Below are 26,519 nucleotides of genomic sequence, written 5' to 3'. Positions count from 1 at the left end.
ACATCATTTTTGGTACACATGAACATAGCAGTAGAATAATTATCTTCTATAGGTTTTATAACTTCTTGTGACTTGGGAATTCAAAAGAAATCTAATGTTGTGTTTATTATATGTGCAAAGTATTTTTAGAAAGTATTTTTGTCATACTCATAAATTAAAAATATAGAGTTTATATTTTTGGTTGTGAGCCTAGCCTTTAACGGCTGAGCCATCTCTCCATAATTCTCAGGCTTTTTTCAGGAAAGCATAGCTGTAGTAAAGACAGCCTGGCCCATAGAAGTATTTTTACCTTATAATTGAAGTAGCTTTCTAAAATAAATGACTACATTCCCTAAAAGGTGTCTAGAGGCTAATGGATTCCTTTAAAACTTGCACAAAAACAAACCTATAGAGTATCTAGTGTTGCCAACGCACATAAAAAATACACACGAAAAGCTAAACAGAGCCCAAGTGAGAACTGCCTTGCTTGATCTTGTGAAAGACTAAACTTTTCACAGCACATTGTGCTGACCTAATTATTGGGGAAAAATAAAAACATTATTTTGATAGGCATATACAGGTATGTTTCTCAGGCACTATTTGAAGATATAAATTCATATCTATCTAACTAATTAGTAAATACATCTACCTAAGCCTTTTCATTCAGGTCTGCCAGGACATCTTGTGAGAAACATACTCTGATACTTACCTGATAACTGCATTCTACTTTGTTTTTATAGTCTATTCCTTAATAGATTGCTTCTAATGGCGTTTAAGTTTTAGATAGAACAGAATGACAGCATTCCACAGCTTATTTAAGGTAGATAATCTGTCTTAATGAAAGGAAAAAGCCTTTCAGTACCTTATTTAAAAGAATCAATAGAAATTGCAGTTACTAAGTTTGAATCCAAAAGCCAGAAATACAAGATATTAGTATAGATGACATTTGTAGAAGCGTTTCATGCAAAGCCGCTACTGTTTGCTGACAAGTTTTTCTTTCAGCATGTATTGTGGGTATTGTCACATAAGTATGTGCTCAAAGGATAGACTGTGCCTTCCTGTACAGGTGTTGCACACAGAAGGTCAAGGCTCTAAATTTGAGCAATGAAAAAGCCTTCTTTTTTCTACTTTTGTGTGAGTTTATTGTAAATAGTAATCTTCAGGGCCACCTAAAACTATGTAAAATAGGAACTACAAGAGTGTCTTTTTTTCTCTTCCCCTTGTAATGTCAGTCAACAAAAGGAGAAGCTAATGGAGTAATTTTCTTCCTGAAAATGCAAAATATCTACATCTCCTCATTATTACCATTTCCTTCTTTTTCTCGTGCAAGTTCTCTCTCTCTCTCTCTCTCTCTCTCTCTCTCTCTCTCTCTCTCTCTCTATTTCTCTCTCTCTCTCTGACACACACACACACACACACACACACACACACACACACACAGAGCAAATTGATATTCGTAGAATATAGACATGAGAAATGCTAAATACTCTGGATTGTCTTATCTGGAAGAAATTTAAATCGTACACTTCAGACTGAAAAACTCCCAATAAGTTGGATAAAGTTTCAATTCTGCAATTCATTGGCTTCAAGGAGACTGAGCTACAATGCTCCAAGCTCCTTACTACAGGCAATCCCTCTGCCCCTGCTCCAGCCCTCTCTGTTCATGGCTCTTTGCACTGTGGGCACTGGGTTTCTTGCCCGTCAAAACACCGACAGCTGAGTAAAACCCATCTTTTCATAAAATTGAGTTTGGGTTTTTCCTTTCCTCCTTCCTTCTCCTGCTGTTTTCTATCAGCAGAACGCTAATATTAATTGGTTAATCTGTTATTTAGGCAAGTATTAATATTCTCATTTTGCAGGCAAGGAATCAGGCTTCCTGCTGCGTATCCCCTGGCCCTGGGTAAGGAGCTCTTCAGATGGGAGATTCAAAGTAGGTGAGGTTGGCCTCCTGAGACCCACGTTGCTTGCCGGAAGCCTCCAGGAGGGCTGAGCCGGGCCTCCTTAGATCGCCGAGTTCCTGGCTCCCAGTTCTCCACTCAGACCACCAGGCGACACCGCCTCTAATGACAAAAATCCATTTTCCCATTCCACCCCAACGAATGCTCCAAGGACTTTCTTAATTGCGACTGCTACCCTGGGAACAGGAAGCTTATTTGTAACTTGATGAATCTCCACCAGGCTTGCCTGGGTTTCTAGGTTTTGCGGCACTAAAAAACTTTCCAGTAACTTTGTGCGAACAGTATCTGAATATCACACTACCTACAGAACAAAGAGATAAAACATTTCTCAGTAGAAACCCGGTGAAATACATGAATCCAGAGAGGTTGGTAAAAACCGCATAGAGAGAAGGGCCCTGGCCACTGCTCCACGCTGAAGGATGCACAAAGCAAAACACATAGGACAGCCAAAGAACTGTATCCTCCTAGGGCACAAGCCCGTGTGAAAAACGCCACAAACAAGCTGTCAATAGAAAGTCCATTTCGTACTAAGGGATTCTGACCTCTTCTGTGCAAAACTATTCTTTTCAAAAAGCATACCTTTCCACGTAAACAGAGACCTGAAAATAATCGTTTCCATGCCAAACAGCTAAGGTTTAATTGGGATTTTTTTTTAATGGGAAAAGATTAATATCTGACCTGTACATCTTACCGATTTAGGAAGATTTAGAAGTCACACTAACACACAAATCATAGCTGCGTCAATACTTGGGACCTGAGTAACTAGAGAACTTCCTTCAAAATCCACCATAAAACCTTTAAGGGTGAAGTTCAAGATGCAGGGTTGGAACCAAATTTCACCAGTTTTCATTTTGGATTAAAGGTCCTATCTGTTTTGTAAATTAATTAGTCTCAGGCGCTATGGACTCTTTCTTTCCATATGCAGAATATCTGACCGGAATGTGACCTTAGTTTACCCACATCTGTAAGTAGGTCTATATCCTACCTAGGCTCAGGCTCCCCTAAAGGCTATAATGATAAGGACCCCATGGTATGAAATGTCCATCGGTAGCAAGTTTGGAATCCAGGAATTCAGGAAAACTTGATGGATTTCCCAGAGAGCCAATTCAGTATCTAACAGAGAGAATCCAAGTCAGGATGGTGCTCTGGCTGTTTAGGAACCACCACTTTAAGTGCTCAAAAGATGGGCTGGAAAGATGCCTCGGTGATTAAGAGCACTGCCTGCTCTTCCAGAGGACTCGAGTTCAATTCCCAGCATCCACATGGCATTCACAACTGTCTGTAAGTCCAGTTCCAGGGGACCCAACACCCATGGCAAAACACCAATGCACATAAAGTAAAAATAAATTAATTAAAGAAAACACAAACAAAAACAAAACTCGAGAGACCTTTCTCTAAGTCTAAAGTGTAGTCTACCTCTTTGTTGATGTTTGAAATTTCTTAATATCTTGAAAAACATGAGTTGGGTTTCCCATTAAGACTTCAAAAGACCAGTTTCAAATCCCTTTCAATTTCAGGCTTTATAGCTCCCAAGATCAATAGCAAACTGAGCAGGGCTGGAGCTGTAGGCTAGTATATTTCTAGAAGGATTTGATTCCCAGCCTGGGAGGCATAGAGGGAGTGATGGGGAGTAAGACTGCCAGAAGTGGAGAAAGTGGGGAGGCAGGGAAGGAAAGAGAGAGAGGAGGGAGAAGGAACAAGGAAGGGGGAGGAAGAGAAGGAAAGGAAGGAGGAGGAGGAGGAGGAGGAGGAGGAGGAGGAGGAGGAGGAGGAGGAGGGAGGGAGATAAAGAGGGAAGGGTTCAAAATGGGCTTGGCAGCATCCCATGAGGTCAGAAGAGAGAAAAAGGGGGTGGGAAGGTTGTGAATAGCAGGGCAGGTACTGTGGGTAAATTTGCTTACTCCTCAATTAGCTCCAGGATTCTGTCTCCTAGGAGACCCAAACTCATCCCAGGAGTAAGTATGGAAATGATAAAGAATAAAATCCAATACTTGCTGTAAGCATTAGAAAAAAAAAAAAAACACAAGGAGGATGTTTCTTTGTGGAATGAATGTCTTGGGACACAGAGCAAGTAAAGCCTGCATGGGTATATCAAACACATACCTAAGAGAAGGCAAGAACCAGTGCATGTTCTGTGGCCTGAATAAACAGTGTGGGGAGGGGGGTGTTGTTAGGATTTCATTTGTGCAAAAAGAACTAGCAATTATCCGGCTGCATGTCCACCACTCCCCCTTGTCATAGGCAAGCTACAAAAATAAAAAGAGGAAGAGGCAGACAGCGCTAGTGCCAACCTCCCGACCATTCAGTCCTTCCAGAAGCTTGTTCAGTTTTTTAGTGTAAAATTATCAATGTTTGTAAAAATGTTTATGGATAGAATGCATTTGATTGTATATAAGATCCATAATGCTTTGTGATCCTTATTGTACTTCTTGAAAAAGAGCTAAAAGTACTTTGCAGATGTTATCTCATTAATCTACCCCAAATCCCCGTGAGCCAGGTAGCATAAGTATGCATAACCCAGTTTTCTAGATCAGGAAATAGGCAGAGTAGTGAGAAATGACTAAGCCAAGGTTATGAAGCGAAAGAACGAGAGAGGAAACAGAACTCTGGTGGTGACTGTGCTCAGGAGGCCAGGACACCCCCTTCCTGACTTTCCACCCAGGCGCCAGGAGATACACAACATGTTAGAGCAGAAAGTCTACCTTAGCATCCTCCCAGTTCATGCTATTCCAGTGCAAGTAGCACTCACATATTTACTTACACTTCTGCAAATTTAAAAAGTGAAGTCACATCAGTTCATTCCGTTAAGAGAGAAATAAAAGGCTCCTACGGTAAATGTTTCAGAAGCCAAAAAGGATCATACAGGATAAGTGAGGAGAACAGCCGGGGCCAGATTCTTCAAAATCACATTGGAGGCAATGGGCACCCACCGGTTCACCTGCTGCCTTGTGTACTGAAATGCACCTACTCCGTTCTCTTAAGTCATGAGGAGGGAGAGAGGGAGAAGGGCTGGGTGCCTGGAATGTGCCTGTGGTGGGAGTCCTCGGGTTAGAATTATACTGGATCCTAGCTGCAAGACTGGGCTCCGAACAACTTGAAATTTCTTCCAAGATATAGGGAAAGGTTTTTATTTTTCTTGTTTGTTTGATTTTTTTCCCATCAGTTTCACAACAAAAACAGTGGTGGCCGGATTCAAAGGCAGTGGGACAGGCAGATGCTTCAGTTTCAGCCAGCTGTTCCCTGGGCACAGTTGGGTGACATGCAGGCTGGGTAGCTGCTGGCTTTTCCTTTTCAGCCTTCATTTCCATCCTGAGGTCTCCTCAGACTCCGGATGAAGCAATGCCTATGTGAAGGCAGTGCAGCCCCAGAATTCAACTCACTGTAAGTTTGGATTCTACGAACCTGATACAACATGAGCTTTTAAATTCAAAATCAGTTGTCTGAAAAATGAACACATTTCCAAGAGAAAATGTGACTTTGAGATCTTCCCTGGATGATATTTTCAAAACATTCTTAAAGATTCAGAGACGGGGTGCTTCTCTGGATTTTTATAATTTTTCGTCAGACAGAAATGGAACATCAGCATCTCTTTGAAGGACTGTGCACATCTGAAGTTCTTCCACCAACCTACTGATGTTCGTAAGTATTACCTAACTAAAACTGTTGCAGTTAGAATTCTGAATAATTCTGTTTGATTTTTCCTGGTCTATTTCCCCCCAACATAGTTACAAACAGGAATCTTTGTTTCCTTTATGTCCTGTCCTTGTGTAGGCAAAAACTAAAATACAGCTCCAAACCTGTTACAGTATTACAGATACTAGTTACCATCTATGTTCCCAGTGATGATGATGTGTTTGACATAAGTATAAATTGCACACTTTTAAGCATGCATATATATATAACAACAACAAATTATAACATACAGAACATTTACCTCCAAACATTTCCATACATACATACCTCAATGATGGCGCCATCTGGGAGCCTGAGAAAATGGCGATACAATTCTTGAAACCCACTGGGATAAACAGTGTATATGGATATGTGGGAAGTAACCCCTCCTGGACCAACTGAGGATGCAGATATTTCATCCTGATGGTGGGGGTCACAGCTGGAGCCACTGGACTTGATGTTATTGCTTTTGCACAAGTAATCGTGCACTGCCACCTAGTGAGACCCAGAGAGCCCCCAGATCCCCCAAACCCAGAAAAAAAAAAAAAAACAGAAAAAAAGTAATTAACATTTGGCAAGAACATAGGCAACTTTAAATCATTTTACACTAAATCTGAAAGTCTGCTGTCTGCAGTTCTTGCAGTCTGCTCCATGCTCCATGCGCATTTTTATGGCATACATCTAAAGAGCGAAGATAGATAAATCCCCGGTGTGTGCTCCACAAAGTTAATTCTCCACAGATGAAGTTGTAATTGGCTTCCATATTAACCCAGAGCAGAAAGATCAAGCATCCTGTGACAATGACAGTGTAGATTGAAAAACAAATATGTTTACAAATGGTTTTAAGAATGGCTTTGCTTGCTTTCTTATCCAAAAGAAAGGTTTGCTCTTTCCACTCACCTGTGCCGTGCTGTGTATGTGCCAGGCTTCTCGTATCACTAAACCAAGGGGCCAGATACATCCCATAAACATTTCCTGCAGCACACAGGGCAGGATTTTGTACACTGTATACATTGACCACCAAGTTTCTTCCTGGCAATCCTGAACTTGTTCCTTACTGGAATAAGAAGCCTCATTTTTAAGAAGCCTTTTCAGGTGACAAGTTCACTATCTAATGCAACACACCCTGTGTTTTGTATTAGCATTAAATTAAATTAATTGAATTATAATGCTCTTGAAAAGACAAACTTGCATTGATTGTTTAAAACATTGCCAATGAAAATTTGACCCCGCTACCTTAAAACTTGTGTGTGGCTAATAAAACTTCTGATTTCCTTTTTTTTTTTTCTTTTGTCTTTCTCTTCAGTTCCTGAGCTAGACTGATGCTCTGCTCTCTACAATTCCACATTTTCTTATTCCAAGATGTCCGTATTTTTAGAACTTGGCCGAGTTTTCAATGGATTCTCTCTTTACTAGCTTTTTTGCTGAGACAGAAAGCATTTATTTAATGACCCAGAAAGCCCACTTCAAACATAAACCAAATGTTAATGCCTCTTAAATATTTCCTTACAAATACTGCAAATCTTCAAGAATTTGGAAAGATTTAATAATAGAAAAGAAAATCCTGCCCAATGAGTAGTTAATATAAGTCTGAAATTGGCAAAAAAACAAAAAACAAAAACTCATAAAATTTTAGCCAATGAAAACTTTTTTGAAAAAAAAAAGGTATAATTAAAATCTGGATGGGCAGAAGAAAAAAATCATAATTTTTTTGAAAATATTTGAAAGACCAAAAAGATAGGGGTCTAATATGATTAAAAACAGAGGTTTCGACAGGCGGTGGTGGCGCACGCCTTTAATCCCAGCACTTGGGAGGCAGAGCCAGGTGGATCTCTGTGAGTTCGAGGCCAGCCTGGGCTACCAAGTGAGTCCCAGGAAAGGCGCAAAGCTACACAGAGAAACCCTGCCTCGAAAAACAGAAAAAAAAAACAACAGAGGTTTCGCATCAATGCAAGCATGCTTAAGAAACTCACTGGCTTGCAGGATTTACAGGAACATAGGCTTATGTGAACTTTAAATAAATTTGATAGTGACAAGTATATACAAGAGACTTTCTTTCCAGAAAAAAGGTCAAATTCAGTTGGGATTTGTTTGTTGTTTTTGTTTTTTGCAATCAGTATAATTGTCTATCAATCAGGTGAAGAAAATGTGGTGGAGACTTCATGAAATACTATAAAGCTATAAAATGATAAAAAAAAAAAATCCTGTCATTCTTCATCAACGTGGATTGTGGCTGACATTAAACGAGCCAGCACAGAGAAGGAAAATACTACATGGTCCCACTCATCCGTCGCATCTAATAAAGGCTGACATCATAGTTACAGAGAGAAGTCTTCTGGTTGCCAGATGAGCTAGTAGGGAGTGATTGATCAACAGGCAAAGAGTTAGATGGCAGGAATAAGTGCTAGTGAAACCTAATACACAATTGGTTGAAAATAGTTCAAATTTATGTGATGAATATCTCAAACAACGAAGAAACCATAAGCATGTGAGATGACTGATCAGCTAAGCACCTTGATTGGACAATTACAGAATATGTAGATATTTTGAAATAATACCTATCACTCCTCAACCTGTGTGGTCACTATGCTTCTATTACAGATGACAACAAAATAGTCTTGGTGGGATTGTCATGGGCATGGACACTTCGAAGGTGCTTCCGGCACAGGCATGGTCCTGATAAAGTCACTGAGAGGCAAAGTGACACAATTATGAGAAGTTATGAGGCCAGAAGGTCATTTGGTGTGAAGACTTCAGATTCTAGGTTAAGACAGCTTGAATATAAGCCATAAACAGGGTACAAGCGGCAGATGTGAAGCCAAGTGCAATGGGCTCACACCTGGAGTGTGTAATGGTAGCACACTTAGCCGAGAGAAAAAAGAGAAGAAAGTCTTATCAACCACAACAGGTAAGATGAATATGCTTCTCCAACAGAGGAAGCAGAAAAGTTTGACCTGGAAGGCACACACATACATACATAAATACATGCATGCATCCATATTCATATAGAAAACCACATTCCTGAGCATGCCCAGTTTAAGGACACCATTTAAGAAAGAAAGATGGTAGAGATATTTGTGGGCATGCTTAGCTCAAAGTCATGGACCACATATTTAGAAGCTAAAGTGGTGAACAGGAATGCATCTGGGCATGTGCAATCTCAGCTATAAGTTGTGTTTCACTACAGGGATTGATCATTAGGATGCCCACCTCACCTGGTAGTACCAAAAGTTATGGATCATAAAGGTGAACTAACTAATAACTTGTGGTAGAATCACAAATGGACAGGCAGCATGTAGGACTAACTACAAGAGAGGCTTGCATCCATCTCACATGATGTAGGCATTAGGACAGACAGTAAATAGACATAGCTATCTATTTCTGAGATTCAGGAGGGGTGAGATGCTAACTAGACATCGGAATGAGGTTTCTAACAAGCAGGCAGGTATGGGGAAGGACAACAATCAAATCGGCACAACGTGTGTCTCAAGGAGAAATTTGCTAAACTACATCAGAACTTGTGGCTACTTTTATGGTAACAAACAGCATAGTATACAATTAATTCTGAATCTGCTGCTAGCCTGGTGATGATATCACCCAACCACATGTTTCCTGTTAGATAGGGTCACTTGTAGAGTCTGGGAATGGGGGCTGCATCAGAACTGAAGCCATCTGGCTGCCCACCCTGTGCACCCAGCTCCAGGTCAAGCTTTCCATAGGTCTCTCCTCCTCTTTAGAATTAGTCCATTTCTGATGGTTCCCAGAATCTGGGTGTAAAATGTTTAATTCTAAGCCATTCAGGAAACACGAAAAATGATATAAGTAGGTTTGCCATGATCTGGAGAACTACAGAATTGCCATACCTACCACAAAATACTGATGAGAGATAAGTTATTGGGCAGCATTTATGACTTTGAAAATGGAGCCTCTGTGTTTTGGAAATGCAACATTAAACATTAAGCAAAGCTATGATGCTCCCTTGGATAGCAGCTACTTATTTCAAGAAGATGGGAGTACGTATAATGGTTATTCTTGTTTGAGGAGCTGATTTCTTCCACCCTGTAAGGGATCTACACAGTTTACTGTGAAGGGTACACACACACACACACACACACACACACACACACACACACACACACACACACACACTTTTGCAAATCCCTTTTCACTTCAGTATGCTTGCCCATCTTCCTCTCTTTTTTTTGATCACACCTAATCTGAGGAATGAGAGGGAATAGTTGACTTCTACCCAGAGACATCTTTGGCTGACACTGAAATATGTCTAAGAGGAAAGTAGATGGTGAGGAACAAGTTGAAATATAAGTCAATATTACTTAGTGACAGGCCTTACACATGTACTATATATATACATATATACATATATATGTATGTATACATGTATATGTAGTACATATCTATTAACATGTACAAGGCTGTATAGTTGATAGTATTATAGACAAAGCAACTGAGGAATGTTAAGTAATTTTCTCAAAGGCACAAACATGATGGGTAACTGAGGCATTGTCTTCGTTCATTTATTTCATACGTCCTTGTACTTCTGATCTCAGTCTTCAAGCTTTGCTTACTCTTTCTCTGGTGAATCTGAGTGTTGAGATCAGCCTCTGCCCTACTCTAAGTTGGTCTGGATTATATAAAACAGGCTTTCGAGGCTGAGCTTTGCCATAGGAGACGCCATTAGGCAAGAAGCTGTTGGCTTTCCTCTGAAGGAGAAGGATGACAGCGATCCAGAAACAACTCTGTCTGCCTGGCATCACCCACACAGTGCAGACTGATAAGTGTTTGTTCCTGGGCAGAGAGAAGGAGCCACCTTATACATTTAAGAGTGTGAACTGAGACCATAAGGGCACACGGGTGTACTCAAACCATATAAGGGAAACCAGGCCCAAGAATTTATCAGACACAACAGAGCAACCAAGAAATGGATATAACTCCCTCACCTGGACCATATAAAGTGATGGTCACCTAACATCATGATAGCATGGTCCTATATCAACCTCTCATCTGATACCTGGTGTGCGTGTGTACACACATGTGCACATGTGCACGCGCGCACACGTGCATGCATCAAGGACAAGCAGAGTATTTCTCAGCTTTAGCTCAGCTCTGTTCCCCACTGTTGACACAGCTTACTCAATAGCCTTCCTGTCTAACGGTTCACCCATCTAGATCTGGACTTGAATCCACAATCCTTGTTCTCAGACTCCAGCTCAGCATTTCTCCTCATACCTGGCCTCTACAGCTTCACTCTCAAATCCAGACTCCAGCGGCTCTATCCCAGGAGTGTCCTGATTCCTTGTCTCATCCATACAGACTCTCAGCCCATTTCTGCATCTCTCTGAACTCTGCTGCAACCTCTTGAACTTGTATTCTTTCTGTAACCCTATAGGTGCATGTTGATATACACATATGCTTACTGTGTGCTGTGTCATATGAGAGCTAATATTAGTAATAACACTTGGAAAAGAGCCTGATTCACCTTGGCCAGCTTATCAGGTATACGGGATTATACAACAAACAGTTGCCATTACCACTGCTACTGCTTAACCTTGTGAATTTAGTATTGTTCAGTAAGCTCTGGCTTTGTGAAAAGAGGCAAAAATGTGTCTCTTTTTCCTCACATGTCATAATTATAACACCTGGGGAAACAGAGGAGTGTCCCTTGATCATTCGCTCTTAGGTTTTGGAGTGAGGTTGTCCCTAGAACCCTGTCTCTTCTACATGACCATATCTAGTTTAGCAAGAGCACCCTTGTACCCTGTGCTCCTGATGTCCACGGGAAGTCTCTTTACCAAGTAACAAAATAGTGCCCATCTTCCATATAGTTCTCTGTAATGAGGCAGAAACTTTTATTCCCTTTGCATTACTTCCTATGGCTGTACCCTAACTGTCTCAAACAGTTTGTGTGAGATATAACATACAAGCCCCCTGAGACTCAACCATAAGCATTCAGACTGAGTCCACGCATGTCTGACTAAAGCCCATGAACTTATGATTACGCTGTGATTCAATGTTTGAACACGCCAATGAACATACTGTTGTGTTTTTTCCTTAATATGCAGCCACAGAATGGGGACTTAGACATGATACTAGAGCCTGGATTTTCCTTTCAGGTCAGCACTCATATGGAACATTCTGAATTTTCCATGCTGGGTCCTGGTGGAAACATACAAATGTAAATGTAACATTCAAATGTCTAGTGCCTATCCTTTTGACTGACATCCCATTGGGGTGCTCAAGGTTCTTTGGAGATAAACTAGGAAAGACACTGGACCACATTGCTCTCTGTGTTTGGGCCACAGGGGTTTCCCAAAGCAGCCATGCTCTTCCCCAGAGTTTGCAGTGAATCATGGGATGCTCGGGATACTAGAGACAGGAAGAGGAACAAATCTCAAGGTGGAGTCACCTCACCTTCCGGAAGTGAGACACAGACAAAGGGGGAAAAATCCAATCCACCTTTCAGAAGTAGTTAAAGGAACTGAGACAGACTTTCCCCACTGAAGAGAGTGTTTTCAGTTACCTGCTGAGGTATTAAGCTTTTTCACATGGGCTGTGAAAACACCCTACCCTGCAGGTAATTGCTGCCTTTTCTAACTTACAACCAAAGAACAGCCTCCAGCAATGAGGGATGCTTGGCTTTAAGACTGTAAAATCTCCCCAGGGTTAGTAAAGTAGGGCAAGGGAGGAAAAAAATGTTTTATAACAGAGACAGAACCGGAAGAGCAGCTGATCAGAGGCGGATACAGAGGAGGAGAGAGATGAAGAAATGACTTTTTTTCTCCAGATTATCCAGTTCTTTCCGAGCAATCTGTGTACGTATACGTGAACACAATTTCCCTGTAACTCTCTTCTCCTGACTTCCAAATCTGTGCCCTTAAATCTGGCTGCTGAGAAACAAAGTGTGTGGCAAAGTGACCCCGTGTGATATTTTCTCTCCAAACCAAAAGCCCATAGGTAATATTTCCCATTAAATTTTATTTCAGGCCACAGAGGCAATCCAAATAGAGGGCTGGAAAGATCTGCTAAAGCAAATGCCACACAACCTAGATAGTTATAGCTAGTGTAAGTGAAAGGGAAAAGAGATGGAAAGCAGGAAGCAGGACATGATTTTCCTCTAAACTGCATTTTCTGCACTTGCTTTTGCTCTTCGTTTTTGAATTGAGTAAGGGCTGAGCTACTTGGCAAGCTAAGTGACTTCCATAAAAAACTGGAGTCCCCTCGATATCTGCAAATGTGTGTGGTTTGAATACAGCTACGGTATTCTAGTTTCCCACATAATCTGAGGTTGCTGCACAAGTCTCTCTACTGTTGTCTAAAATCCCTTCATCAAACCAATCAAACATGTCTACACTGCTAGGGAAGCCCAGCGTGAGTTGACAGATGTACTGAGACAGTGGATCGAGAGACTATACAGCACACATCTGACAAGTGAAGCTGCCCTCGATCTGGAAGCATCAAAACGTAAAGGGAAACCATAAAACGCCAGCCCCTCCCCCCCACAGTAATTCTTAAATGCAATTCATCCTTCAGCAGGAAAGCGAGTTAAGGGCTGTGATTCAATAGGAGACGAAACAGGCCGGAACAGGTTCAAATACTGCATATTTCACAACAGAGCTTAATTACCACAGGACTAGGAGGCTGTTAATTGCATTATAATAGTTCAGCCTGAAATTAGGTCTGATGTGAATGTCCTTATAGTGGAGTTGTTTATGTTATTATAATTATGCAGTGGTACATAGATTTACGGCACAGATACATTTTTCTAATAGCTTTTGGATTGATTTCTTCTCTTTCCTTGCTTGTGTTTACAGTCAGTTTCTAAGTATGGCAAAGCAACCAGAAGGAGCCAGGGTCAGGAAATTAGGTCACCCTGGATGATGCAGTGGGTCTCCTGTGGATTTGATGTTAGAGTTCCAAATGAGTTGTGCCTGATGATGGTGATTTTATTCACCATTTGTTTAGGATTAGACTATTTGGTTTAAAAAAAAAAGGGGGGGGTCTCAGTAAAAGGTTTACCATTTGCAGAAATCCTTGCTTTGTTTTGTCTTAAAAAGCAATGTGTTCCTCTGTTTACCGCTGCTGTAACAGAATACCAGAGACTGGATAACTTACAGTGAATAGATATATTCATTAGGCTCACAGTTTTAGCAGCTGGGAAGATGGAAAGAGGAAGGGCTTTTGTGGCACAGCAGCCAATAGCAGAAGGCACAAGAATAACGAACAGAAGACAAACCAGGGAAGGGCTGGGTTTTTATAACAAATGCACTCCTACCATAACGAGCCCAGCCTGCAGCAAGGACACTTACCCATGTGAGAGGGTGGAGCCCTGTTTGACTCATTCACTAAGTATTAGGCAATGATGAGTAAGTTGCCAGCACATGGATTTTTTTTTTTTGGGGGGGGGGGTTACTCAAATCACAGCATTCTTTTTAGAATTAAAAGAATACAAATGTATAATTAAGGATGTATATGTCGTTCACAACATCAACTTTCTAATATAGACAAAAATCTCAGAAATTCGAAGATTGCGTCTTGTATAGTGACCCACAGTTCATAGAAAGCAAAAGATGTGACAGCCGAATGGGTTTTTCTTCACAAAGTAGTGTTGGATGGCCTTTCTTGACTCAGGCAAAATTTTCCACTTTGAAATTCAAAATTAGAGTTGGCTCAAGTGAGAACATAACCCATGGCCTGACTTAAACACTTCAAACATGGAATCCGCATAGCACCTTGGAAGAACATTCGTATTTGATGGTTTCATTTTCTATCTTGCTATTTTGACTTCTGTGCAGTCTATGTTTATCAGGATTTTGCAACTTTTTCACTGTATTTTGTGCATTTCTTTAGAATGAAAGATCAAAAAGTTAACAGAAGATTACTAAAAAATAAGTTAGAGGAGCTAAAATGGTTATACTTCGAGGTTTCCTTCTTTAACATAGCCATCAAGGTAGAAAAGAAACACTGATGTAAATTGGAACTAACATAGAGAGAAGTAATAAACTGTGGAGAGGCCAGCAAGCCATATTTTTATACAAAATTACCTCTGCTCAACTGAGACAGGGATTAATTATGTCACTGGAAGAAAGTTGACACATCTCCGTGTGCTTCTGTGAACACACTGTATCTTATGATTTGCTATTGGACGTCTCCAATTTTCGTAACCACCAATTTCACATCTTGTATCTGTTAGTGGAAACCGTTTCACACACTTCTGTACAAGGAAGCCACTGAGAATTTCACTTCTGGTTACAGCATTATTCAAACCTCTGAGAAATAAATAGAGGAACAAAAGTTGGGGGGCTATTTTCTGAAAGGAGACAAATCACAGGTCTTGGCAGAATTCCCATGGCTTTGCCTCTGGATACGCATGCAAATGTTCATAATGGTAGCAGTGTGGCCATATTTAAACATCCTACAGATTAATCTCCAAGCCAATGTCAGCTTTGAACACCCCCTCCCTTCTGCCAGTTTTCTGTTCACACCAGCTACCAACTGAACAGTGCTTAAAAGAAAGATAGCCCAGGCCCTGGAATCCAAGGGGAGGAGAGGAGTGGGAATCCATGGATGTAGGATTGAAGATAGACAGAAAAAAAAGGCAAGGAAGAAAAAAAGTACATTTGCTCCAGCCACCCACTATGATTGTAGATAAATCCTACAGATGGTAAATGCATTGTTTAAATGCAAATTAGTCCTAAAGATGTGGCCGGCCCTGATTCCCACACCTACACTCTGCTCTCTAGAGTTACATGAAGGAAAACTTCAAAGTGAGAGTGCCAAAACTATATCTTGTTTTTGAAAATGAGACAAAAACTCACACCTTCAAGTTTACAGTCTGCTTTTCTTCCCTGGAATGCTAGAGGAAAAAGGAAAGGAAAGTTGAAGGTTGAATCTATTCAATCTAATCTTTTACTTTTGGAGGTGACCGAACTAAGGGGCAATAATTGACTTAGTTTATCTAGACACCCAGTTGTGGAAGTCCAGTGATCTGAAGGAAACAAACTTGACCAACCTACACATTTTTCTTTTTAAACTTGAAGTGTGATTCCATGGACCTGGATGAAGTTGACTCAAACCCATAACTGTGTTCCCACATCATTGGTAGCAAGAGTTTACGCTATCAGCTGAAGAACAGTGACCCTTTAAACTTTAAAATATAGTTCAAGCAAATATGATAATGCAAAACTATGATCTGAGGTACTTGGAAGCTGAGGTAAGAAGAGCCCCTGAGTCCAGGAGTTCGAAGCCAGCCTGAACAGCATGAGACCCTGATTCAGAAAGAGAAACAGGAAGACTTGAAATTGGCACCTTCCTTACTGCTTTGATGTGTATGACATTGTTATAGGAAATATGTATGAATGTATATATATATATATATATATATATATATATATATATATGACATTGTTACAGGAAATCCTTTCTATCTGGGAAACTGTCATCTCAAAAGGTGGCCTTGGTCAATGCTCATAACTAATACTGAATTCTTAGTACATTCTTTGAATTGATTTCTCTGTAATGGAAGAACAATGTCAAAATAACACAAGCAAAGAGATTGTGGGTCTATGCATGTGTATTTTATTCTACTTTCAAGATAAAGAATACCCCAATTTGTTTCGGAATCATCTGAAATGAACAAAACCATGTGAATGAAGATGAGAATGTTTATACTGTGCCTTACTTTATTGTGAATCCAAGTCAAGTGGTATAAATTGGCTGCATATCTAAGGAAAATGGTAAACACAGCGCTTTCTTATCACCCACTGTGCATGCTCCAACAGGAGCTTTGTTAATAGGTGTTGGTGAATATTCTCAGACGTGTGTGGCTTGTGGCCCTCCCTCAGGATTGTTACAAATGTTGCCTATTAGTGAGATCCACCACCTGAAGACAGAGGCCTCCACCCATCAGCCATATGCTCTGCCTTGTGTTTGGAATCACACCTATCTAGACATATCTGAACCAAACACCCTAAGCATTTTTTGTTTGCTTGTTCTTTTCTGTCCTTCCATACACAAATGCAAGCTTCACAAGGCAAAGCCATGGGGCCTGGCTAGCGAGAGGCACTAAGTACGCATTTTTAAAATTTTTCAAGAGGGGTTTCTCTGTGTAGTTTTGGTGCCTGTCCTGGATCTTGCTCTGTAGACCAGGCTGGCCTCGAACTCACTGGGATCTGCCTGGCTCTGCCTCCAGAGTGCTGGGATTAAAGGTGTGTGCCACCACTGCCCAGCTCAAGTATGCATTTTTTTAAAGGAATAAATAAATGAATTTAGCAATTTAAAAGAATTCAACGTTGAAGGACACCTGGGTTTCTGCTTTGTATTATTTGGCTTTTATCATGCCTATCTTTGATGCTTCTGAAATCTATTTTACTTTTTGCCAACTTCAAATTGATATTGTTTTCATATATATGTAGAATCAGTGTTTCCCATTCCCCCAACAGTGTCGGTGAAGTGAACTCTCTACAAACATCCTACCATCAAGTCTGAACTCCTTGTTACCTAATTCAGGGAGTTCTTCTCAGCTCCTCTTTCATCGCCTCACTCCACCCACACCACCCACAAGCCAGAGGCTGCCATGTCATAACGCTCCTGGAATAACAGCCCTTCACACGCACATAAAACTTCTGAAGCCAAGGTGCATTCTGAGACAATCGACTATGTCGTTAAACAGCCCTGCAACCAAAAATAAAATCCTGATCTTATATACGTATTTATTTTATACCTTATGTGTATGAGTGGCTTGCCTATATGTATGTATGTGCACCATGTACAAGCCTGCGATCCACAAAGGCCAGGAAAGGATGTTGGATTGATCATCGGGAACTTGTGGAGTTACAGATAGCTTGCAACAGTGAAGCCAAGATGTAATCGCCAGACTCTCTGATCCCTGAGACTCAGGCTTCTAAGTGTTCTTTAATCGCCTTTTAAAATACATTTTAAACCTAAACTATGGGATGGGAAAATACTCCTGACGTCCTCATTTAAACAGAACAAAGGGACTTATTTATTTATTTTTAAGTCATACATCTTTCCCTTGTGTTGACGAGGTTGGGCCATGGAGAGGAAGTACTGGGGGCAACATGGCTATAAAGAATGAACTTTTGACTGCGTGCTACTAGGAAGAATAATGTCCTGGGAAACAGAATGTCTATATTATACATAACAATATTATAATAATTATATTATAATGTGTCTCTTTCACTAGCAAATTCCAGGTCTCTGTTTCATTGTCACTAAAATGATGAACTTGAGTTAAATAGCTTTTATGACATCTTTCTGGTTTAAAAGATATGTTGATGTGTTTTTAAATATAAATATGTATGCTATATACATATATATCACATACATATACATATATATCACATATATATATACATACACACATAAATATATAAAATATCAACAAGATGATACCAATTGAGCTCCTTAGAAATTTGTATGCATGATGCATAACACATAATGTGTATATATATATATATATATATATATATATATATATATATATATTCAGTGTGAAATGGTTACAATTAAGCTGGATCAGATAATGTTTAGGTGCTTAATTCCATTTGAGTTGTTTGTTTGGTTTTGCATACACTATCAGATCAAGGTCTAATTTCATTCTTCTAAATGTGAGTTTCCAATTTCCAATACTAGTTACTGAGGAGAGTCATCTCTCCATGATATGTGTTCTTGATGTTTTGTTGAGGACCACAGATGTGCCCACTTATTTCTATGACCTCTATTTGTTCCATTGCTCTCTGTTGGTTTATACGCCAGTACTGATCACTATTACTTTGCTGTATAGTTTGAAATCAGGCAATGTGATGCTTACAACTTTGTTGTTTTGCTTTGGTGTTTGGCTGATAGAAGGTATTGGAGGATTCATATAAATTTCATCTTTTCCATTTTTGTGGAAACTCCCATTGAAATTTTGGTAGAGATTGCATTGAATCTGTAGAATAACTTCGGTAATTTGTATATTTTAGCTACCTTTCAAACTATTATTATTATTTTCTTCTATGTCTTTCACCATTATTTAGTAGTTTTAGTCAGCATATCTTTCACTTCCTTGGTTAAACTTATTCCTAAGTATTTTATATTGATGTTATGGCTAATGAGTTTGCTTTTGTAATTTCTTTCCAGGATAGTCCATAAATAAAACTACTATTGGTTTTTGCATATTGATATTTTATCCCACCATGTTCCTGAACAATTTACTAGTTATAATAATTTTGGGTAGAATCTTTAGAATTTTCTATATGTAATTCTGTTTCATGTATAGTGATTATTTCCCCTCTTTTGTAGTTTCACTACCTAAAGCAAGAAGAAAGTACAGTACATGAAAAAATTAACAGGAAAATGTGGTGTAGCATGAATTCTTAGAAGGTCTTATTAATAAAAACAAACCTGGAGCCAGGTATTGGGGTGAACGCTGAAAGATCAGAGAAGCTGAACAAGCCACAGCTAGCCTCACCTCACCAGTTCCTCAGCTGATCCTGTTTCCTCAGACTGGAAGCCTCCGTGTCCTCATCCAAATGGATCCTAGCTGAACTGTTGCTCAAAAGCCTAAAAGCTTAACCACGCTAGTTCCCGGTCCTTACACGTTATATACCTTTCTGCTTCCAGCTATCCTTCCTGGGATTAAAGGTGTGAGTCACCATGCCTGGCTGTTTCCAGTGTGACCTTGAACTCACAGAGATCCAGAGGATCTCTGCCTTTGGAATGCTAGGATTAAAGGCATGTGCTACCACTGCCTAACCTCTATGTTTAATATTGTGGCTGTTCTGTTTTCTGACCTCAGATAAGTTTATTAGAGTGCGTAACATTTTGGGGAACACAATACCACCTCAATGTGGCATCAAGAAAAAAATCAATTTATAAAAATCAGTAGATGATGCATGCAGTAAACTCAGAGAACAGAGTTATATGGGGGCTGGTGAGAAGACACAGAGGCTAAAATCACATGAAGTACAAGCTTGGCGACCTGAGTTTTGCCTTGAAACTCTTTCCAAGTGGAAAAACAGTATCAACTCTATGGCATTGTTCTCTGACCACCACATATACAGAATGACAACCCCATTCATCGCCATACATTCACACACAAAAAAATTAATTAATAAGATATAAATAATAGCATTTTTAAACAGAATAAATTTCCCAGGGTCCTGAAATGAAACCCTATTTTAAGAGATTTTACTATACTTATTATGTTTAAGTTTAAAGAAGTACATCCAAATGAATGATACATGTTCTTAATGTGAAGAAGGATAAAGAACATTATCAGGAAATGAATTTTATAAAGAGATCCAGGCAGGAGTCCTATAAATAAAAACTACAGTAACTGAAAAGATAATCTCATTTGGGGTTAAAAACAAGTGGTAGATACTAGAAGAAACAAACAACAGATATGGATAAATAGAAATTAATTATCAAATTGAAAGAATAAAGAAAAATGAGGAAAATAAATGAAGAAATGGGTTATGTGAGGATCGGTGGGTAGAGGTGCCTGGTGCCAAGCTTGACACATGTTTGATGGAGTGAATGGACTTTCATCTCCCATAGGTGTGTTGCGTCCACATTTACGTTTTACCCCTTAAAAAATAAATGTAACATTTTTTAAAAAGAAATGTCTAATCTGAAGAATAGAGAAAAAGAAAAAAACTAGAATAAAGAGCCATCTAAACACACCAACATGCACACAAATGTGACTCCAGAAGCCAAGATTATAGTCAAGGATTTACGCTAGTCAACAATGACAGAAAATATTTCATGTAAGTGGGAACACATCGTGAACAAATCCCAAAGAATCCAGGTAGAATAAAAAATATAGACATCGTTTAGACCCATCTCAGGCAAACCACCGAGAACCCAAAACAAGACTGTAAAGCAACCAGAAAATAGAAGACACATTATTCAGAGAAAAAATGGACCTGAATCTTCATCAGAAACAAAGTCAAAACCAAGAAACAGAGGCTAAATGACATTGGAACAGATCAACCTAGAATTTAAACTGATTTGTTATAGTCACAGTGTAATCATGGTTTGTTTGATTATATATGGTATGACAACAAAGCCTATAAACAGACACATTACACCAACAGTTCTTCCATTAATAAAACACTGATCACACAATAACATTCATTTCCAGTTCACTATGCTTATGTATCTCTGAACACAGTCTTCTTCAGCAAAGAGAGTTCTGGTCTATATTTTTAAAATGCTTTTTGTTTTTTTTTTATTTTTAATCATGTATATGTTTGTGTTCTTGGGTTTGTGCATAGTGAGTGTGGTGTCTGTGGAGGCCAGGAGAGGGTGTCAGAGCTTCTGGAGTTGGAGTCAAGATATTTGTAAACTTCATGACAGGGATGTTGGGAACTGAACTTGGGTCCGCTGGAAACACAAGTGCTCTTAATCACTGAGCCATCTCTCCAGCTGCTTTAGGTAGATTTTTATCATTTCAAGAACAGGCATAAATGAAATATCTGACTCCAGGATTTCTAAGAATTCTCCTGTTTCAAATACGTACAACATCCCCAGACTGGTGACATAACAGCACAGGAGATAGTACTTTCACTTTATGTTCTTGTAGGTCAGACACCTGCAGTAAGCCAAGGTTTTTTCTCCTTTACCTTTGTTTTAACCTGAAAGAGTCAGATGCCAAAATAAATAAACACCAATCGTCACTTTCCCTGTCTAAGGATCCAGAAAATTAAGACTCAAGGGACAGAACACTAACTATTAAACATTTCTCTCTTGATGTCTAGAGTAAATACAACTGTTTTTAAATGTTTGCTAAGAGATTATTTACTACCATGAAACTCACCTGGTATTTGGTTCTTATTCTCTGGTAGATCTACACATACTAGACAAAGAGAATATTTCTCTACATAAAGAAAATGGAGCATCCAAGTCTGCAAACTGCTTATATTGGGCAACTGAGGATAGTGCAAAGAGCTGTCTGATTTCTCTTGATTAGTTGACATGAGACTGGTTAGAAAAGAGCAGAGGGCACCAGCCTTGCTTCCCCTCCCTGCCCACCCCTGCCTCTCTCTCTCTCTCTCTCTCTCTCTCTCTCTCTCTCTCTCTCTCTCTCTCTCTCTCTCTCTCACACACACACACACACACACACACACACACACACACACACAAACACACAGAGACAGACACACATATGCTCCCGTATTGTTGAATAATTAAATGCTGTAATCTGAACTTCAAACAACACCAAATGAAAAACTCTGAAAGCAGCTATAACTTTTCAGCAATAAACTGCCACCATCTTTGTCAAACTTATAGCTTCATTTTTTTATCAGCAGCCCCATGAGTGCCTAGGCCCATGCACAGACTACAGTTTATTGTCTAGTTATCAGATTTTCTATCAATTCCATTTTGTTCTTGAGTCTACTTAGAGGCAAAGATATCAACCAGAACTCTCAATTTATCTACTTCCTTGGCAAGAATGGAGGCAAAGAGGCGATGAAACTTCTACCCCAGTGTTCACTGTCACAGATATAATTTTAAGACAGAACCAAAGGTTTGCAAATAAAATGGAAACTATAAGATGCAGTAAATAGCCTTTGATTGATTGATGGGAAAATTAGAACCTTGAATGACATGATTTCATTATTAAAAATTGATCTCAAAACTAATGAGTTAAGAAGAAGAACATTGCTGTGTTTCTAGCTAAAAAGTATTGTCATCCATTGAACTTTGGCTAAATTAGCTCAGCAGAGAGATAACTACATATTTTTAAAATATGTAGATGCTGAACACATCCAGTTCAGTTGGCTAATGTTCCTGATAACAATGTATTGGCCCATGGCATCTTGATCTATGACAGGAACTTACTTGGTGGAAGAAATGGGAAGTAGAGAAGAGCAGGCTGAAAAGGGACTGGAGAACTGCAAACTGGGAAAGAAAAACAATTTTGGGGGTGTCAATTCACGTCCTGGAGAGACGTCCAGCAAACAGCTGAGAAGTCCGGACAGAGCTCAGGAGACTCAGCAACCTGCAGGTGTCCCAAAATGTCTGTCACGTTGACAGCTGTAATTCTACTTCTTTCTTTCTTTGTCTTCCACATACCTTTTAGTTCTAAGGTCATCTACTTTCAGTTGATAACTATGTGACTATCTCTATACAGGAAATATAGAAAATTCTGGTGTCGAGGTTACAAATTAGTACTATCATCCAGTTTATCTAAGCTAACTAATCAGGCTGTTACAAGAGTTCATATGGACTATGTGTCCCTACATGTGTTGACCCCCCCCCACACACACATCAAGAAATCACTTTCCTCCCACACCCTTGGTGTTGATTAGGGTGTGGGGGGGGGTGATCTGAAAAGAGTATTTAAAAGAGAAATACACATACAAAGTCCTAAGCATCTATATAAGGAATATAATTTAATGCAATTATCATCACAAATAGTAACCAAGAAAGGAAGATATTAACTAAGAGTTATTTTCATGGCTACCCATAAAAATAAAAAGGAAAAGGTGAATTACTCTAAAAAAAATTAACTGGGTGTCTTAAAAGGTTGAAATTCTAAATAGAACTAAATTATATACCTTCAGACATGATATATGTAAGGAGCAAAATATCCCAGGTGGACACTAATAATTATATGGTAAAGTGTGGCCATTGAGAGCCAGTAATGGCCAGCTGAACAATGGGTGTGTGTCTCGAAATGAAGGAAAGAAGCAAGGCAGGTCTGAGAGGTGATTCAAAGTTTGGGGACTAGTTGATCATCCACAGGGACTTCTCAAAGATTAAAAACATGAAAGTTGCAGAAAGCACACAAGCCAGAGAATAAATGAACATTTAGAGCAAGAGGAGATGCGAAGAGCCCTGGGAAGGCTGTCATAAAACACACGTTGCATAATAGATGATGAATCAGTTCTATTATTTAACTTTACCAAAGATGGAACAATATGGAGATATGCTAACCATCATAGTCAGCGTTAATTTACAGTGGGGGAAATAATTAGAATCTCACTTTTTCTGAAGAATGGAGTGAAAATGTAAACAGCGCTTCCCTCCAGGCAAGTACTTTATCAAGTTGACAGGTGCATTTGAATTACCATGGGTGGGGGATCTAATAGGTTATTTATGTGTCATTTTAATAGAAAGACCCAACCTCAAGATGGACAGCAGACTTTATCAGTACTGCTGTTTGCAACTAATCCTCCAATTTAGCACCCCATGAAAATACCTGCAACAAAATCTAGCCATTTTTCTTTTACACTCCATTATGGAAAAATCAATATGGGTGCTATTCATCGCAAATCTCCAGCTTCGCGGGTGCCTGAGCCACAGAATAAAAAAAAAAAAAAAAAAAAAAACCTGACAGTTCAGCACTCTGTGTTCCAGAGCCCATCGCTTAGGATTTCATTCCACCATGTCCGGCCACCCAGAATGGCCCAGTTGCCCTCATATATATTCTAGGATCGAATATATATTGCCCAGTGAGCCTAAATCTGATTGTTTGAAGGTCAATTCATTTGGAGTTCATTTTAGAGCCCAGAATAAGAGTCACTTGACTTCTATACTTGATAGTCTTAATTTTTATCTGCCTTTTAACATTCAAACAAGGAAAAATGATGAATAACCCTGCAAACAGTAATTCAGTCAAACCACACATAAGCTATGCAAGGACTATGTTACTGTTCTAAGGGTTCTCTGAAACATGCCCTGATAACCTGTTTCCAGGGAAATAGTCTTTGTCCTGCCTTCTGAAATACCTCCTTTAGTTTTCATACCCCAAATTATATATATTCAATGAGAAGGAATTTTTCTATGCACCAAAGTAAATGCACAAGTTAGTGGATTGTGGTGCATTTTATGCACCCACTACAGAACCACTGAGGCTAATAAAAAAAAAAGGTTCGAAACTTATCCCGTCTTGTACACAGCTACCTTAAAGCAAGAACTATATCAGATTTCCTGTTTTCCTCCAAATCATCAGAGTTACCTATTTCTCTAGCATTTGCTATCTTAATGAATATTTAACGACAATAACCCATACATTCATTTTTGCTACTGGATATGTTATCCACCACCCCCCCCCAAAAAAAAGTAGAAAATGGTTAGAAATCTAGCTAGACATCAAGCTTTTAATAAACTTAAACTTACTCCTATATATTTTCTGGAGCTGTGTGGTAGATTTGCAGATGGGCTCACTCAGCATAAGCTCCACACACCACTGTCTTGCCAGGACAGCAGGCAGATGAAACCCGAGGCTACACTTTCCAACCAACTTTCAAGTGTAAGTCCCAGTTACAGACGCTTTCTAAATTCAGTGTTGATTTCTCTCCTGCACAGCCCATAACCCTGACCAATAAGAAATGCAAGTATATCTCTAAGGGTTTTGGTAATTAAATGATAAACTATTATAGAATCTGTATGCCATTTTGATTTAACATTTGGGATTCTACAACTTTTAAGTTCATAATGTTAATATTTTTTCATTGCCAACTTTCCTTTCTGTAACATCTTTCTAAAACCCAAGTTGCTGTGTTTTATAACTACTTTTGTATCTATCACATTAAGATATCCCTCCATCTGAAAACAATATTGGAAATAACCAGATGTTATTTATTTTATGTCATTGTCTGAATTAAATGGTATTTATTGAATACTTTATTATACTCCAGGCATATTCATGAGCCATGTTGTATGAGTAAGAACAGATTTATGAAAATTTATATAGTTGTAAGCCTGGTGGCACAGCCTGTAATCCCTGCTACTTTAGAGTCTGAGGCAGGATCATCTAGAGTTCAACCTGTCTTAACTACAGAGTCAATTCAAGGTCAGCCTGAGTAAGACCTTGTCTCAAAACAAAATTCTGAGAGTGGACTTTAGTAGTAGAATATTGGGTTTGTTTCCCAAGACATATATATATATATATATATATATATATATATATATATATATATATGTGTGTGTGTGTGTGTGTGTGTGTGTGTGTGTGTGTGTGTGTGTATCTCTCTCTCTCTCTCTCTCTCTATATATATATATATATAGAGAGAGAGAGAGAGAGATTGCCGTGATGATGATCAGATGCCTGGTGAAATAGAAAACAAGCATCCCCTCACGTCCAGGGTGTGCATATTCCAGTGCAGAGGAAAACAATTCTGAGCACAGTCTTATGAGACTCGTTGATCACATATGATACCAGCAGTGACTGTGCCAAAGGGCCAGAAAAATTTATCAGTGCACTCTTTATTGGGCTCAATTCTAAGGACCGTTTGCTTCCAACAGTTCCTAGGGTAACAATAAAACTGATTCATTTGGAAGTAAATACATTCTCTGACATAAAGAAAGTCTTGAAAAGTGAGATCACTTCTGAACTTTTTGATATGTAGAAATGTCCCATTTAATATGAGCATACATATTTTCTTTAGTAGTATATCTATACTTTTGAACCATAGGAAACAATTGCAGTTAATTATAACTGTTATTCTTTGCTCTGTGATTGTTTATGTGTTTAATTTTTGTCTTAACTCCTGGCTAGTAAGCTCCTTTACTGCATATGTTATATGTCTCTCTACCCTCCAAGGTATTTACTGTGGAGGCAGACAGAACACTGTTTCCATTAGCCAGGTTCACTGTCAAGGATATTTGGTACTTCCAATGATTTTTCAAGAGTCAAGCAGGTTCATGGTTCTGTGATGTCTTATTGTGGTATTGTAGTTTCATTGGCCCCATTCCCTGACCTAAAGAAGTATCTTCATTAATGACCCAAAATTGCTCATTCAAAACACAGCTTCCAGCAAGATCAACCGTGTGATCAATGCAACCTTGAAGAAGTCACAGTGGCTTCAATGACATCAGGGAGAAAGACAAGAGTAGAAACTTTAGTGATTGCTAAAGATCACATCTGGATTTCTGTCCACT

General features: G+C 39.2%; 1 protein-coding gene across 1 annotated transcript in view; it reads right to left on the bottom strand.

Moving 5' to 3' along the window:
- LOC131910750 (uncharacterized) overlaps positions 1-26,519 on the bottom strand; it is a 280,595-nt gene that overhangs the window by 6,609 nt on the left and 247,467 nt on the right. Inside the window, exon 18 of the mRNA XM_059262637.1 lies at positions 5,898-6,104. Coding sequence (XP_059118620.1) covers positions 5,898-6,104 — 207 coding nt within the window. The remainder of the gene's footprint in view (positions 1-5,897; positions 6,105-26,519) is intronic.

The sequence above is a fragment of the Peromyscus eremicus genome, chromosome 5 (assembly GCF_949786415.1).
Source record: "Peromyscus eremicus chromosome 5, PerEre_H2_v1, whole genome shotgun sequence".
Classification (NCBI taxonomy): domain Eukaryota; kingdom Metazoa; phylum Chordata; class Mammalia; order Rodentia; family Cricetidae; genus Peromyscus; species Peromyscus eremicus.
The sequence above is the reverse complement of the archived record's forward strand: the minus strand, read 5'-3'. Positions and strand labels throughout refer to the sequence as shown.